The sequence below is a fragment of the Camelina sativa genome, chromosome 14, assembly GCF_000633955.1.
Source record: "Camelina sativa cultivar DH55 chromosome 14, Cs, whole genome shotgun sequence".
NCBI lineage: Eukaryota > Viridiplantae > Streptophyta > Magnoliopsida > Brassicales > Brassicaceae > Camelina > Camelina sativa.
In genome coordinates this window covers 28,368,400-28,384,876 of record NC_025698.1, presented here as the reverse complement: position 1 = coordinate 28,384,876, position 16,477 = coordinate 28,368,400, and the positions used below count along the sequence as shown (strand labels likewise).

General features: G+C 38.1%; 3 protein-coding genes across 3 annotated transcripts; 2 read left to right on the top strand and 1 right to left on the bottom strand.

Moving 5' to 3' along the window:
* Positions 383–6,165, top strand: LOC109128597 (jacalin-related lectin 9-like). The gene is made up of 5 exons (XM_019235223.1): positions 383–428; positions 714–928; positions 1,120–1,205; positions 5,365–5,707; positions 5,911–6,165. Exons 1-5 carry the CDS (start codon positions 383–385, stop codon positions 6,163–6,165), a joined length of 945 nt encoding a protein of 314 aa, XP_019090768.1.
* On the top strand, positions 10,979–12,875 carry LOC104742712 (jacalin-related lectin 8-like). The gene is made up of 4 exons (XM_010463745.1): positions 10,979–11,036; positions 11,362–11,576; positions 11,809–12,234; positions 12,445–12,875. Exons 1-4 carry the CDS (start codon positions 10,991–10,993, stop codon positions 12,700–12,702), a joined length of 945 nt encoding a protein of 314 aa, XP_010462047.1. The 5' UTR covers positions 10,979–10,990; the 3' UTR covers positions 12,703–12,875.
* LOC109128742 (uncharacterized mitochondrial protein AtMg00810-like) lies at positions 14,175–15,386 on the bottom strand. Its single transcript, XM_019235613.1, has one exon. The coding sequence runs from the start codon at positions 15,384–15,386 to the stop codon at positions 14,175–14,177; it is 1,212 nt and encodes a 403-aa protein (XP_019091158.1).

The window sequence follows — 16,477 nt, the reverse complement described above, 5'->3', positions numbered from 1 at the left end:
GTTATATGGTATATGCTTTCATTAGGAAATATATTATATGTTTAAACTAAAAGTTGGTAGAAACATATTTTTGTAACAATGTTAAAAAAAAAACTTTTAAGCAAACTATACGCAATATAAGATAAAACTAAAATGAAGTAGATTAAAAAATTAATTTTAAATTAGTGAGAAAGACATGTGTCACAAATATAGAACGTCAAGTGTAAAAAAAATACACTGGCAGAAAAAGTTAAAAAAAAAACTTCTCATATTATATAAGATTGACTTAGAGGCCGCTAGTTATATATAGTATAGCTAATATACATCTGTGAAAGAACCAAAACTTGTATAAATAAGCATTCCAATCGTCAGCTTCTTCATCAATAACCATAGCACAGCGATCATGGTTATCATTTATATATTTATATTCCTCACCTCAGCCTTTTTAGGTAACTAAGCTTCCTAATGCACTGTTTTAAATCACAGCATTTATGTTTTAGTGATATTAAAGAGAACAGAGTGCATATACACACGCCACTTTCATGGGTTTTGCCTATATTAATTCTTATCGAAATTATGTACAAAAATTGTATATATAGCTCCAACTGTTAAGTTAGATAATAGCTACAACTTTCATTATTCCACTTTTACTTCGTTTGACGCTTTGCTAGAAAATAATGTTTTCAATATAAGTTAGTGACAAGATCGAAGGTTATTCAATTTTATATATGAAGATTCAAATGGATTTGCAACGGCCCAAAAGTTGGATGCAATTGGTGGGAAGGGAGGGAAGCTGTGGGATGATGGAGGTGACCATGACAATGTAGCAAAGGTTTATATACGAGGTGGTCTTGAAGGCATACAATACATCAAATTTGATTATGTCAAAAGTGGACAATCTATAGATAGATCAATCCATGGTGTTTTGGGTAATGGTTTCACACATATGGTATGTTTTAAAAATAAATATAGATTTTTATATATAATTTTTAATCTCTCAAAACTTTTAATCTATCATTTTAATTGCAATGGCCAGTGAAATCAAAGGTGAATTTTGTTGATATTTTAGATCCCCATGTCACATATTTAGCTTGTTGTCTGGAAAATCCTTATCAAAATATAAACCATTTTTCTTGGCAGTTCGAGATTGATTACCAAAACAGTGAACATATTGTATCCGTGGACGGTTACTACGACAAATCCGGTGTGATGCAAGCACTTGAAATCAAAACTGAAAGATGGAAGATTTCCTTGATTATTCACAGAGATCATCCGTGGCTTTATAGCCAGAGTTGTTACACAAAAATAGGAGTGGTTCCTCATATCTTGGAACGTTACAAGCAATATTAACGAAGTCCTAAAATAATGTAACAAAATATATTATTTGTCTATCACCCTCCCTCAGTCACAGCGGCGGAACGACGGTGAGGCTGGAACGGAATTCAGAGTGCAGCGAGGAGGGAAGGCCTTTGGTAAAAATTTCTGCGTATTGAAGTGAAGTAGGCACGTGCAAAACCTTTACTTCGCCTATGGCAACTTTATCACGAACGAAATGAATATCAAGTTCTATATGCTTGGTCCGCTGATGCTTAACTGGATTTGTTGAGAGGTAGACTGAGCCAATGTTGTCGCAATACACCACTGAAGCACTCTTGATTGGGCGATGGAGTTCAAGCAGCAAATTGCGTATCCACGTGAGTTCAGCCACTGTGTTTGCGACACCCTTATATTCTGCCTCGGAGCTTGATCGTGAGGGTGTCGGTTGTCTTTTAGCGGACCAGGATACCAAGTTGGGACCAAGAAAAACACAGTATCCGGAAGTCGATCTGCGAGTGTCGGGGCATCCCGCCCAATCGGCATCAGAATAAGCCGTGAGTGTATCAAGTTGTCCTCGGACCATCTGAATGCCATGTGTCAACGTGCCTTTGATGTAGCGAATGATGCGTTTCAGTCCCTGGAGATGAGGGACTCGTGGTTTGTGCATATATAGACAGACCTGATGAACAGCGTATGATATATCGGGTCGAGTCAGCGTCAGATATTGCAGTGCGCCCGCCAATTGTCTGTAAACCGTTGGATTTTCAAGAAGTTCTCCTTCGTCGATCGATAGTTTAGACTTCAGATCCACAGGGGTGGAGAGAGGCTTACAATCTGTCATCCCTGCTCGTGTAATGATATCCTCGGCATATAGAGTCTGCGACAAGAAGAGTCCCTTGGTATTGAAATCTGCCTTGATCCCCAAGAAATGATGAAGTTTCCCCATATCTGTCATCGGAAAGGCAGTTTTCATCTTGGCGATGATCCGTTGGATTAAACCTTGGGAAGACGCTGTAAGCAGGATATCGTCGACGTAGAGGAGAAGGTATGCGAAGTCTCTGTTTTTCCTGAAAATAAAAAGAGATGAGTCGGCTCGACTTTGCGTAAAGCCCATCAGTTTCAGAAATGAAGAGAACTTCGTGTTCCAAGCCCTCGGGGCTTGCTTTAGGCCGTAAATCGCTTTATTGAGCTTGCAAACATAACCCGGATGCATCTTATCCACGAAGCCTGGCGGTTGATGCATATACACCGTTTCGTCAAGATCGCCTTGGAGAAAAGCGTTTTTGACATCAAGTTGATGAATTGGCCAGTTCAAAGCGACTCCGACGTTAAGAACAGTGCGTATTGTTGCCGGTTTAACAACTGGGCTGAACGTCTCTGTAAAATCTACCCCTTCTTCCTGTGATTTCCATTAGCCACCAACCGTGCTTTATGTCTAGACAAAACACCATTAGCATCATATTTATGTTTAAAGAGCCACATGGACCGGACGATATTAACATTAGGAGGCCTAGGTACTAAGCTCCAAGTCTTAGTCTTAATCATAGCACCATGTTCATCCGTCATTGCGGGATTCCAGTTAGGATCGGATAGAGCATGGAGATGGCTTTTAGGGATTGGCGATTTTGTCTTGGCAAGAAGGGAAAAGATTTGTTTAGGCTTAGAGATACCTGATCTGGATCGAGTTTGTATAGTAGATGGGGCTTTAAACATTGGATCGGGCCTATGGGCTTGGGCTCTAGAAGGAATATGTGGAGGAGAAGTGTGTCGAAACGGAGCTTGAAGGATCGTTTGGAACAGAGGAGATGGATCATCGGTGACTTCCAGGAAGTGATAAGTGTTTGTGGGTAGAGATGAGACGGCGCCGGGAAACTTTTCCTCATCGAAAAACACATGGCGAGAGATGATGATTTTGTTGGTTTTTAAGTCCAAGCAACGGTAGCCACGATGTTGAGAAGGATACCCAAGGAAGAGGCACGGGGTTGTTCTAGGAGAAAGCTTCGGTAGGTTTGAGTGGTTGAGGTTCGGATAGCACAAACACCCGAAGACACGTAAGTGTTCATAGGGAGGTTTCTGGCGAAAGAGAAGAGTATGTGGAATTTGATTTCGAACAGCTTTTGATGGAGTGAGGTTTAGGACATGTACAGCAGCATGAAGAGCCTCAACCCAAAACGATTGTGGGAGGCGAGCCTGAAACAAGAGTGTTCGAACCGCATTGTTGATGGTTCGAATCATTCTCTCGGATCGACCGTTCTGCTGTGATGTATGAGGACAAGAAAATCGGAAAGAAATGCCTTTTGAAGCACAATATTTGTGGAACTCACTGTTGTTGTACTCTCCACCATTATCACATTGCACATTTTTGATCTTCTCTGAAAAGTGAGTTTCAACATAAGCAGAAAAGTGAAGGAACTTGGATAGAACTTCACTCTTACGGCGAAGAGGATAAACCCATAAGTAGTGAGTAAATTGATCAAGAAAAAGAACGTAGTATCGAATCCCACTTAAGCTTAGAACAGGCGATGTCCACAAGTCTGAATGTATAATCTCAAATGGTTTTGAAACCGTTGATAGCGAAGGAACAAAAGGCAATTTTATTGATTTCCCAAGAAAGCATGGTTCACAAGATGAAAGGCTTCCCTTATTACATAAACCCGGATTTGAACGAAAAATGGAATTAAGAGAAAAAGCATTGGAGTGCCCTAATCTTTTGTGCCAAAGATCAGGCGTAGAAGCCAACAAAGCAGAAGAGATGGGCGGCACTTTATTAAACGAAGACGGAAGAGAGTACAAGTCTCCGGAGCTATCACATCGGAGCAGGGCTTTCCGTGTTTGAAGGTCCTTCACAGTAAAACCAAAGGGGTCAAAATCAACTGAGCACCAATTATCTTTAGTGAATTTGCGAACAGATATGAGATTTTTAACAATATCCGGAGTTACGAGAACATTGTTAAGCAACAGAGGTTTGGTGTTTGATCGAACAGAAGTGGAACCTATGGTTGTGACAGGAATGGAAGAACCGTTTCCTACAATGACAGACTCGGTGGTGCTATGTTTAAGATTAGATTGAAGCATACCTGCAGAAGTGGCTAGATGGGATGATGCCCCCGAATCCATGTACCAGTCGGAGCCTGGTTGAGCTGTAACCGAGTCTGAGGTATATGCTTGCAGCGGGTTGAACTCAACCAAATTAGCCTGCCGAGGAGGGGCCGGTGGTGTTGGTGAGGCCTGCGGCCAACCTTGGTATGGGTGCATCCAGTAAGGAGGCGGTGGTGGTGGCCAATAGGATGACGCACCCCAGGAACTTCGGTGTGAGGAATTGCCGCGGCCCCTGTTGAATCCACGACCGCCACGACGATTTCCGCTCTGATTGCCGTTGTTGCGTCCTCTGTTCGAGCCATTTCGATTCTGCTGCGTCGAGGTAGCAGTGAGAGCGGTAGAAGACGAAGACGATTCGACATTGGAGGCTGTGGCACGGGGCGACTTCTTAAGCCGCTTCTCCTCCCATTCAAGCATCGTTTTGGCAGTATCAAACGATGGGAATGGATCCTTGTGTTTAAGAACATTGATTATGTTATCGAATTTCTCGTTAAGTCCATTGATGATGTACATAACGAGAGTGCGATCTGTGATCGGAGAGCCGACATTGGAAAGGAGAGCAGCTGTTGATTTCATCTTCCGGCAATAGGCAGCGACCCCTAGATCACCGATCTCCAATGTGCGCAATTCGTTATCAAGTTGAATTGCGCGTGCCTCCTTGTTGTTGAGAAACTGATTTTCAACTCGTAACCATAGGTCACGGGCGGTGCCGCCAGCTTGGAAGGAATGTTGAAACAGCTGCGGAGTCATTGTGCCATAAAGCCAAAGCTTGACAACATTATCTCGTTTCATCCAGGCGTCATCGTTTGCGTTGGCTGGTTGGGATGTGCCGTCGATATGGCCGGAAACTTCATAGGCCATACAGTGCATGAGAAGGAGCTCACGCCAAGCATCATAATTGTGCTCGTTTTCATCAAGAAGGAACGGGATCTGGTTCTTGATGTTAACAAAATATATTATTTGTCTATCAAAAACCAACAAGAAAACATCTGAAGTGATTGGATATCCAAAGGGTAATACAAAATTTTCACTTGGTGGGGTAAGCGGCAAGATGATCACTGGTTTCCATGGATCCGCGGGGAAAGCCCTAAATTCCATCGGAGCATATTTCACAAAAGTTCCTCTTACTAAGTCAGAACTCATAGGTGGTTGGGGAGGCGAATATTGGGATGATGGTCCTAATTATGACGGTGTAAGAAAGGTGTCTGTTACTTTTATTAGCACTGTTATAAGGAGTATCGACACCGACTATGAAAAAGACGGACAGGTTGTGACAAGTCACCATGGGAACAAGGAGGGAGAGACACAGGAGGTCCTAAAATCTTATTAACTCTTAAACTTAATATTCATTGTCCATTCGCATACTTGAATTGCTAATTTTAGATACGCCAAAACTTATTAACAAAATTAGTAGCCAAATGAGTCAAGAAGTCTTTATATATACATTAAATATTAGATTTGGATTATTTCTATTATTTTCTCAGTGTATACTAACATTAGTTTTCTTTACTGCAGTTTGTGATAGACTATCCAAATGAATATTTGACATCAGTGGAGGGTACGCACAACTATATCCTATTCCCGGATCATTATGTTTTGGTCATTACGTCGTTAAGTTTCAAAACATCGAAAAGGAGAGTCTCTCCCACATATGGGGTTGTGTCGGGTACCAAATTTGTGTTGGAGAGTCAAGGTAATGCTATTGTCGGATTTCATGGGAGAGATGGTGGTGCTTTCGATGCTATCGGTGTTTATTTCTCTCCAATATGATTCCTTCGTCATTCGAAACTGCAAAAGGTTATCAGAACGTATACGGTTCACTTAAAAACTGTAAAAGGCTTATCATCCATTGTATCTTTTAATGTTTTACTTTTACTGTACTTGTTTCCGACCTTCTTTATAAATCACATATTGTCTTTGAGTTTGCAAATCTTTTTTTTGTCAAACAAGCCTTGCTTTTTCATTCTAATAAAGCCTCAAAGGCAGAGTTAACAAGAGCTTCAAACATAGCAAAGGTTACAATAAGCATTGAAAGGGTTACAATAAACTTTAAAGGGCATACAATGGTAAAGGTTTGATAGGCCATAGAGGGTCGGAGACTGAAGCAAACGAGCAACAAGCCACAAGCGATCTCATGGTGTGTCATAGACACTTCCGCGAGCAATTCGGGGAGATTTGAAATAGTCACGATCAGACCTGATTCATGTGACGTTGATAAGCTGTCATATACCTCATGGTTTGCCGGGACAAAGCACAATAAGGATAATGGGACAGAGGATAGGAGCAAGCCTCGAGAGTTGGAGAATCTCCGGTAATCACCGCTCCAAGGAGACGGGATCATAATGCCGGGAATTGCCAGCCTCTTACCATGAGAACTTTCCTTGGTGTTGCTGATAAGCACTTGAGCAGGTTCGATATTTGAAGGACACATGTGGGAACAAGGATGAAGAGGTTTCGGTAATCTCCACTCCGTAGGGAGGAGATCATAATGCCGATAACCTTCCATTCATTTACATATCTAGGATCTATAATCAACCATCCAAATAGCCAATAGCTTAGATTAAAAGATGTGGTACTAGGGGATTTGCATACGACCAAGGTTCGAGAAAAACAACTGTAAAAGGCTTATCCTCCATTGTATCTTTTAATGTTTTACTTTTACTGTACTTGTTTCCGACCTTCTTTATAAATCACATATTGTCTTTGAGTTTGCAAATCTAATGTAATAAAACAAGAGCTAAATTATGCCCTATTTCAGTATTTCACATTGTATTTTTACTTATATGTAAAACAAAATGTGCATATCTCCTTCTTTTTCTTTATGGCTAAGGTTGTCGTCTGTTTTGTGCATTTATATGTTTATTTTTCAAGTTCAAACTCAATAATTGAAACCATTGATAACACTTCCAAATGTTAAAAATTAGCAGACTTATACTCCCTCCATTCCTTATTAATCCTATTTCTAAGAAAAAGTTTGTTTCAAAAAGATATTTTTTTTAATTAACAATGTATTTTTAATAGTTATTAATGTTGAATTGTAAATTTCAAAAAAAAATAACTATTGGTTTAAAATTATAGAAAATTGAAATTACAAAAAAAAAGACATACATAATCAAGTTTTATTGTGTGTGAAAACACTAAAAATGGGATCAGTTAAGAACAGAGGGAGTATAATTTAACAAGGCAAAAGTAAATTAAGATTCATTATTATAAAAAATTGTTTTATTCTTATTTTAGTGGTTGGTAGTTATTAATAGCCTTCTTTTTTTTTGTCAACCATATATTCTTATTTTTGCTAAATAATGTGACTTTACAAATTCTATATTATTACATCTATTTCGTCAACTTTAATTTACGAGAAAGCTAGAAAGAACGAAACTTTTTTACAACAACATACTTCCTCTGTTTCATATTAAGTGTCATTTTATGATTTCTCACGCATATTAAGAAAATCATTAAATTTTTTAGTTTACCTCTTATTAATATATTATACAATTTTTTTATTGGTCAATATACTAAATTAGTAGGGATAAAATTGAAAAATTTTCCAAACATCTACATTGAAAATACAAAATGACACTTATTTTGAAACAAAATTTTCAGTTTAAAATGATACTTAACATGAAACAGAGAGAATAATATTTTAAATATAATATCTAGTGTGCGAGCAAACTCATACAACTTATTTAAGAAAATAATTTAAAGACCAGAGATCGAAGAAAAGAGATTTCTTAACTGATCAAGATGAGCTCAAAGATTACAAGAGAGTTCCCCTGGCTTGGATAGCAAGTCAAAGTTATTTTTCTTGAGTAAACTTAAGCATATTGGTTCTTGAGTAGAGAAATTGTGTTCGTTCAAAAAAAAAAAAAAGAGTAGAGTAGAGAAATTGTGTCATTTGCTTGTTGGCCCGCCGAGCTCCCTAAAAAGAATCTTTTACCAAACAAAACGAAAAGTTAAATATCAATCTTGAGTTACAAGCTTCCATCTTATAACTCAACACACGAAGAAGGCGGGGAAATTGAGTAACCAATTATCTATTGTCCAAAGTAAAATTCATAAATCTTCGTAGTGTTCATTTACCAGATATGTGATGGGATTAGTTAAATACAAGTAGGTTCCTAGTATATCTTTCGTACTTATGAATCAATCTTGAGCTAAGAAACCTCAAATCTTATAAATAATACTGAACACATGAAGAAAACGGGAAAAGTGAGTAACTAATTAATCATCTATAGTGCAAAGTCAAACTCATGATCCTTTCGTATTCACATTCACATACGAAATCTGTGATGGGATATGTATATCAAAATAAATACAAGTAGGTTTGGCGGTTTTGGGATGAGAACTGACTGAATTGTTATAAAATTGTATGTGATCAACTGAGTTGGGCAGAGTTCATGAATCATGATCATTCCCCAAGCATTTAGGCTTAAGACATCAACACTTATAAGCTAAGAGAAGTGACTTTTTCCTATTGCCAAATTTTGGATTGTTTTTGAAGACGTAGTGACCAAATTACATCCATATGGTCCTTTCTTATTTATATACCAGATCTGATATTGAACTAGATTAAATACAAGTAGGTTTAGTTGTCATTAGTTTAGGAATCGATTCAGATATACGCTTTATCAAAAATTAATCCGTCTTGCGTAATAATTGACTCTAATAATTGTTCCAAATATTTAAAGTTTTTTTGTCATTTTTGTTTTTCAACCAAACATTAAATTAAAAGAGGACTCCAAGGTTGGTTGCCCAAACCGGAGGATAAAAGTTTACAAAAAAAGATTCAGAAACTAAAGATCTTGAAGAACGAACAAGATAATCTGTCCTCACATTTTACGCCCGTGGAATCTGGATAAGAGTGAAGGAGGGAATGGATAATCTGAGGGAATTAAAATCGTCCAACAAATTCGAGAAGGCGGGCCAATCGTCAGGGGACTGCACCATTGCGACTAACTCTGCATAATCCGACTCAAAAGTTTGACAATCAACGCCAGCCGCCAGAATGGACTCCATAGCCCAAATCAAGGCTTGTAACTCCGAATGTAGTGGTGTAGGGCTGCGTCTAAGACTCCGTGCTCCCAGGAGAAGCGTCGTATCTTCACTATTACAATACCATGACCCCAGACCCACAAAAGGAACTGAACCTTTCCAGGAACCATCTACCTAACATCGAGGAGAAGGATCTCGTACTTCCAAAGTTGGCGAAGAATCCAAGCATCTCACAGAGAAGGATTTGGCCTCCTCACACAGTAATTTATCATTTGCTGCCTGATTTATAATATCAATTGGCTCTGTCTCTATTCCCTGAAAAACTTTTTTGTTCCTATCCTTCCAAATTGACCATAAAATTCAAGGTAGGCGGAATCCTATATCCGAAATCCCGGATTGGGATGATGTCCGCAAAAATAAAGTCTAGATTCGAGTATACTGAGCGGGAAGCCATCCGGCAGTCTCAGCCCATCCATAAGGCAAGCAAAGCACTTGCTTTAGGCCACAGTAGATATAGATAACTGAAAGGCCACAAATACAAAATAATCTGTTTGGTATGATTGTTCAGTAGTCCTTTGTTATGTTTAATGTCTTCGGTTCGAGTCTTATTTTGTCACTTCATGAGTTTTTTGTTTTTTTTCTCTTTAAGTTTTGAAAATGCTTTAGGCCACTTTTAGCATAGGGCCTGCCCTGCCATCCGGCATCAACAAAACCGGAGACAAATCTCATATCATCCGCGAATGGAGACACTCAAAGAGAATATGATTTATAATCTCCATCCCTGAACCACACCATTTTGTCATTTTTATATTGCTATTTACATAATTTTCTCCGTCTTTATATTAATTGTTCATTCGATACAAAGAATCGAGATTCTAAATAATAATAATACAGTAATAATCAAGATTTTATGTATATACTGTACATATATGTTTAAGTCAACAGTTAATTAATTAATTACTTAATTTGGACAAATAATAAATATGTAAGTCAACTCTGAAGAGGTACGGAATGCATGAGACGTTAGGCACGGACCAAATAGATCTTGATCCAGATATCAAGATTTGTGAGAGATAGTATAAATAACAATTCTCCAATTTGCAAACTCATGCTAGGTCATCTAACTAATCCAGCTCAGCAGCAACAAACTAGAGCAACACTCTAATACAATCAAACTTCATGTGATAACGGAATGATGATCTAACTTTCTAGTTCTTGAAATTCTAAATAGTATATTTAACGATGTCAACATATTAAAATTCATTTAATATAATACTGGTCAATGATAAAGTTCAATAACTAAATCAAAGTAATACTTCAGAGTCACATAACGTTTTTGAGTTACGATGGTTTTAGGTTAGATTTCAGTTTACACTGATCAAAAGTCAAAACCATTGAAGGTGTTTTTAAACAGACTGTACATACCTTGAAAACGATGAAAACTTGATAATTTAGGAACATTATTTCTATAATGCCTCATGGGCCACTTGTCAGAGTTTCATATTTACACGCTAATATACAAATTAATGTGAAAAATGTATAAATAAGCCTCTACATCCCCAACTTATGGATTCAGCAATCACTAATAGCATACATTTCGATCATGGTCATCATCTATCTTTTTCTCTTTCTCTCATCTGTCATTATAGGTAATTAATAAGATCTCTACGTCTTCTTCTATCCATCCGTACGTATGAATGTTACAGTAGAACATTAATGTTTTTAGGTGAAAAAGATCAGCCTATAAAGCTCCAAGTAAATTTCTGTGAATTGTGATCGACTTGATTTCCAAAGAACTTAAAACGAGACCGCGACGAGTGCTTCCTTCCTTTCTGAACACAGTTGCTGATTTGATTTTAAATAACTACGTACTTTAATTTCAGTTATTCATATATAGTCCCAGCATATATAAAGTAATAATGACTACGAGATGATAAAACATAATAAATAGACTAATTCAATTATATGTTAAAGATTCAAATGGGTTCGCAATGGCCCAAAAGGTAGAAGCAATAGGTGGGAAAGGAGGGAAGTTGTGGGATGATGGAGCCAACCATGATAATGTAGCAAAAGTCTATATACGAGGTGATCATGAAGGGATTCAGTACATCAAAGTCGACTATGTCAAGGATGGACAATCTATTAATGGATCAGTCCATGGTGGTTCAGCCGATGGTTTCACACAGACGGTATGTTTCAATTCATATTTTCATGCATGTTGGTATATTAAAGCTACGAAGGAAAAAAATATTGCAACTACACTTTCAAAAACCAACAATAATATCTAGCATAAAATTATACTTATTTTGCGATCAAAACTGCATCGTTATTAAAGGTTTTTCTAGAAACCATAATAATTATGTCATATATATGCGTAATTAAATCTTTTGTCAAGTTTTGCAATTTTTCTTTTGTTTCCAGTTGGAGATTGACCATCTCAAGTATGAACAAATTGTATCTGTTGAGGGTTACTACAATGAAAAGACCGGTGTGATGCAAGCTCTACAATTCAAAACAAACCTCAAGACTTCAGATTTTATTGGATATCAAAAGGGTACTAAGTTTTCACTAGGAGTCGAAGGAAAAATCAGCATTGGCTTCCATGGATCTGCGTTGCATAACCTACGCTCTATTGGAGCATATTTAAAGACTCCTCCTACCAAATCGGAACTCCAAGGTGGCATAACAGGAGGCGAATATTGGGATGATGGTTCTAATTACGACGGTGTAAGAAAGGTGTATGTTACTTTTACTGAAACTCATATAAGGAGTATGAACATCGACTATGACCAAGATGGCCAAGTAGTAACACGTTATCATGGGATGAAGAATGGAGAGACACAAGAGGTAAGTATCTCTATATCGGTATATCCCTATACATTATTCGTCTATATACAAGAAGATGTACAATGTTTTTATAAACATTGTAGTTTCTATTTTAAAATTAATCAATCATGAGTACTGTTTTTGAAAATGGTATATGAATTGAATTATACTATTCTAGGCCTACCTTGTTTTTTTAAGGTTGGTCCTTAAAAATTTATATATTCATTGCAGTTTGTTGTGGACTTTCCGAATGAGTATATGACATCTGTGGAGGGTACATACGACCACATCCACGAGGGTAACTACTTAGTCCTTACGTCATTGACTTTCAAAACATCAAAAGGGAGAATCTCTCAGACATTTGGATTGGTCATTGGTACCAAATTTGTGTTGGAGAGTAAAGATAATGTTATCATCGGGTTCCATGGAAGGGATGGTGGTTCTTTTGATGCTATTGGAGTTTATTTCTCTCCAATGATATCTTCGTAGAGTTCCAGGAAAAAAAAAAAAAGCTCTATTGTCAAAACTCAAAAGTATCACATATTTCCATCATGATCTCTCGTATCTTTTACTATTTTTAGAATACTTAATTATTGACTCCCATGTTGTTAATTTGTTGGGTTTTAAAAATCTTACTCCAGTATGTAATTAAAAAATAAAAGTTTGATCTACAAAAATTCCAGTGAAGACATAACGAACGAACTAGATGATAAAAGTAAAAAAAAAATTACCAAAATCTCTTCCCAAAAAACATAAATGACATATGTATGGCCTTACATTGAGGTGTCGCAGCGTCTGATTTCAGCAATACCAAATATAAAGGAAAATGGAGATGGATAGGTTTCTTCTATAATCTAAGGATTCACCTATATAGGAAAATAGAAAGAGATGGAGATCACTAGTCTTTCCGGCAACATCTGCAAATCTACCGTTCTTTAAACTTTTCTGTCGCTGCTTCCACACAAGCTATGCCTCTCTTTTTTCGTTCTTAGGGCATAGCTTGTATGATTTTTTTGATACTAAATCTAATTAATTATGATTTTTGTTCTAAACATCGATTTTTTTTCCTATTTACAAAAATTATAATTAAAAACAAAATCATCAAAATAATACGTCTTATATATAACTAATTTATAAATACGTTAATAATAATTAGTAACATATTTATTAAATTTATAATTATTCGTGATGCACATTTTGTGTCAAACATATGATGCTTTTAAAATATTTGAACAAAAAAATCGATGTTTAGAACAAAAAATCAGAAAGATGATTCTCTATTTTCCGTGGTCGACACATCATATAGTTTAAAACAAGAGTGGGATGGGCGTCTCATCACGAAGCAGTCGTCGTCAACGGCTTTCTCTCAGCGACATTTGTTTCTGGAATATTAATTGTTATTCTTCTGGTCTTCCAACCAATGGTGAATCATAAAACCCATTGTGAAAAAGCAATTTGTTCCGACACCGAATTGGGATAACAATAGTGAGAGTGGAAGTTGCATCGATTATATACACTACATATTAGTTATCTCGGTCATTATTTATTTCAGATTTTCATATTTCTTCTACTAATGGAAGACAACCCTTCAGAGAAATTACATGAGGAGATGACGACGACTTTTCTGTTCTGGCTACATGATATTTGATATCAGATATAAAGCAATCATGAGTGTTAACTACAACCAAGAAAGATGTCATTTTTTGTGCGGTAGATGGAGATTTTTGTACTGTTTGCGAGTTACAGATGAATCGTAGCTAATAATTTCCAAATAAATTATTGGAGTGTGTAAATATTGAATGAATATTGTGTTGTGTGTTATTAATGTCTGCCTCACGGACTTTATATACAAGACTCGATGACACAAGGAACCCTAAACGTAGAGTGCCGAACAAGTAATACACAAGACGGTTTATACAATATTGAGGCCCACTATACAAAGCTCAGCCCAATACTCCCCCTCAAGATGGAGCGTGCAGATCACAAACGTCTAACTTGGACAATAAAACACTGAACTGAACCTTCCCCAAAACCTTAGTCAAAAGATCAGCCAATTGTTCTTTGGTACCGATATGAGCAGTTGTAAGAACTTCACTTTTGATGGCATCACGTACCCGATGACAATCAATTTCGATATATTTCGTGCGTTCATGAAACACCGGATTTGCAGCAATATAGAGAGCAGACTTACTATCACAGAAGAGACAAGACATACCGGTTGGTGGGAAACCCAAATCTGTAAAAAGTTGTCGTAACCACATTATCTCACGTGTGGCAATAGACATTGCGCGATACTCAGCTTCACAAGACGACTGTGACACCACCTTCTGTTTCTTGGTCTTCCAAGAAGTAGGTGACCCACCAAACAAGGTAACGTAAGCGGTTAAAGAGCGACGAGACAACGGACACGTTCCCCAATCGGCATCACAATAAACTAAGAGTTCCAAGTCGGGACGAGAACTAAGTAGAATTCCCTGGCCAGCTGTTCCCTTAAGGTAAGAGAAAACACGTAATGCAGCATCCATATGCCTCTCCCGTGGTTTCTGCATGAATTGAGACAAGATATGAACAGAATAAGAAAGATCAGGTCGAGTGTTGGCCAGATAAATGAGACGACCAACGAGTCGTCGATACGAGGCAGGCTCCGGAATGTAAGGACTTGAATCCGAAGCTAAGTGATGGTTTTGTTCTATTGGTGTAGCAGCAGGCCGTGAACCCAACAACCCTGTTTCACTAACAATATCCAAGGCATACTTTCTTTGTGTCAACATAAAACCTTCTTCATTACGAGCAATCTCAATACCGAGAAAATATTTGAGTTTTCCCAAATCCTTCATACGAAAACACTCTCCAAGATATATCTTAAAGTTGCGAATAGCATCACCATCGTTTCCACAAACAACGAGATCGTCAACGTACACCAAAACCCGAATCTCTACACTTCCACGAGTGTAACTAAACAAAGAGTAATCAGAGTAGGACTGAACAAAACCAGCCTTCACGAGAGCCGTAGATATTTTCTCATACCAACATCGCGGTGCTTGTCGTAAACCGTAAAGAAATTTGTGAAGTCGAATCACTTTATTCGGAGCTGAGTGTGTAAAACCTTGTGGAAGCTTGATATACACTTCTTCACGAAGATCACCATGCAAGAAAGCGTTGTGCACATCCATTTGATGCACTTACCAATTGTTCGCAGCAACGATACGTAACAGGGCGCGGACCGTTGTCATTTTGACAACCAGTGCGAAAGTTTCAGCAAAATCCCTTCCAGCTACTTGTCGATTTCCCAAGACCACAAGTCTTGCCTTATAACGTTCGATACTCCCGTTGGAGTGATACTTAATTTTATAAACCCACATCGTGTTGAGAGCAACCTTCCCTGGAGGCAACTCAGCGACACTAAATGTGTTTGTTTCTTCAAGAGCTCCAACCTCGTTACCCATAGCACCCGACCAACGCTTATCTTTGATAGCTTCTTTAAAACTTCTTGGTTCTTTTTCCGCACTCACGGCTGCAAGAAACGCCTTATGCGTAGAAGAAAACCGTGCATCAGTGATAAAATCAGTGAGAGGATAGAGTGAATTACCTTGGACCGTGTCGCGAGAATCGTTGATGGAGGGAGCGGGAAGAACGTGATGAGCGGAGTTAGATGCCACTGCATTGTACAACACATAATCTTGCAAACGAACAGACGGTATTTTTTGACGTTTGCCCTGTCCCATTTCAAGGTCGGGCTGTGACACAACACTAGTACTATCACGACTACTAGTCTCGTCAACAACCAGTGACGAACTAGCTGGTAGAGTAGGTCCGACTGCGATAATTGCCTCATCAAGCTCAGCGGGACTAACATCTTGGACTTCTGGTTCAACAAGATCAACAACCAAACCACTACATGGGGTACTCCCCCTGTCGTCGGACGTACTACCACTCCCCCTGTTTTCAATAGGATCCAATTTATCAATAACCCAATCAGTGTCACAAGGGTGAATTGGAGCACCACGAGGAGACTCTGGTTCTGTCGTAACAGAAAAAGGAAATTCACCCTCCTTTAATATAACATCACGAGAGACAAAAAATTCATTAGTGTCCAAATCATATAACTTCCAACCTTTCTTCCCGTACAGGTAACCCACAAACACACACTTTCTACTACGAGGAACAAACTTGTCTTTGTCCCGAATCTGCTTATGTGCATAACACAAAGAACCGAACACTCTCAAATCATCGTACACTGGTTGTTTTCCAAACAAAACTTCAT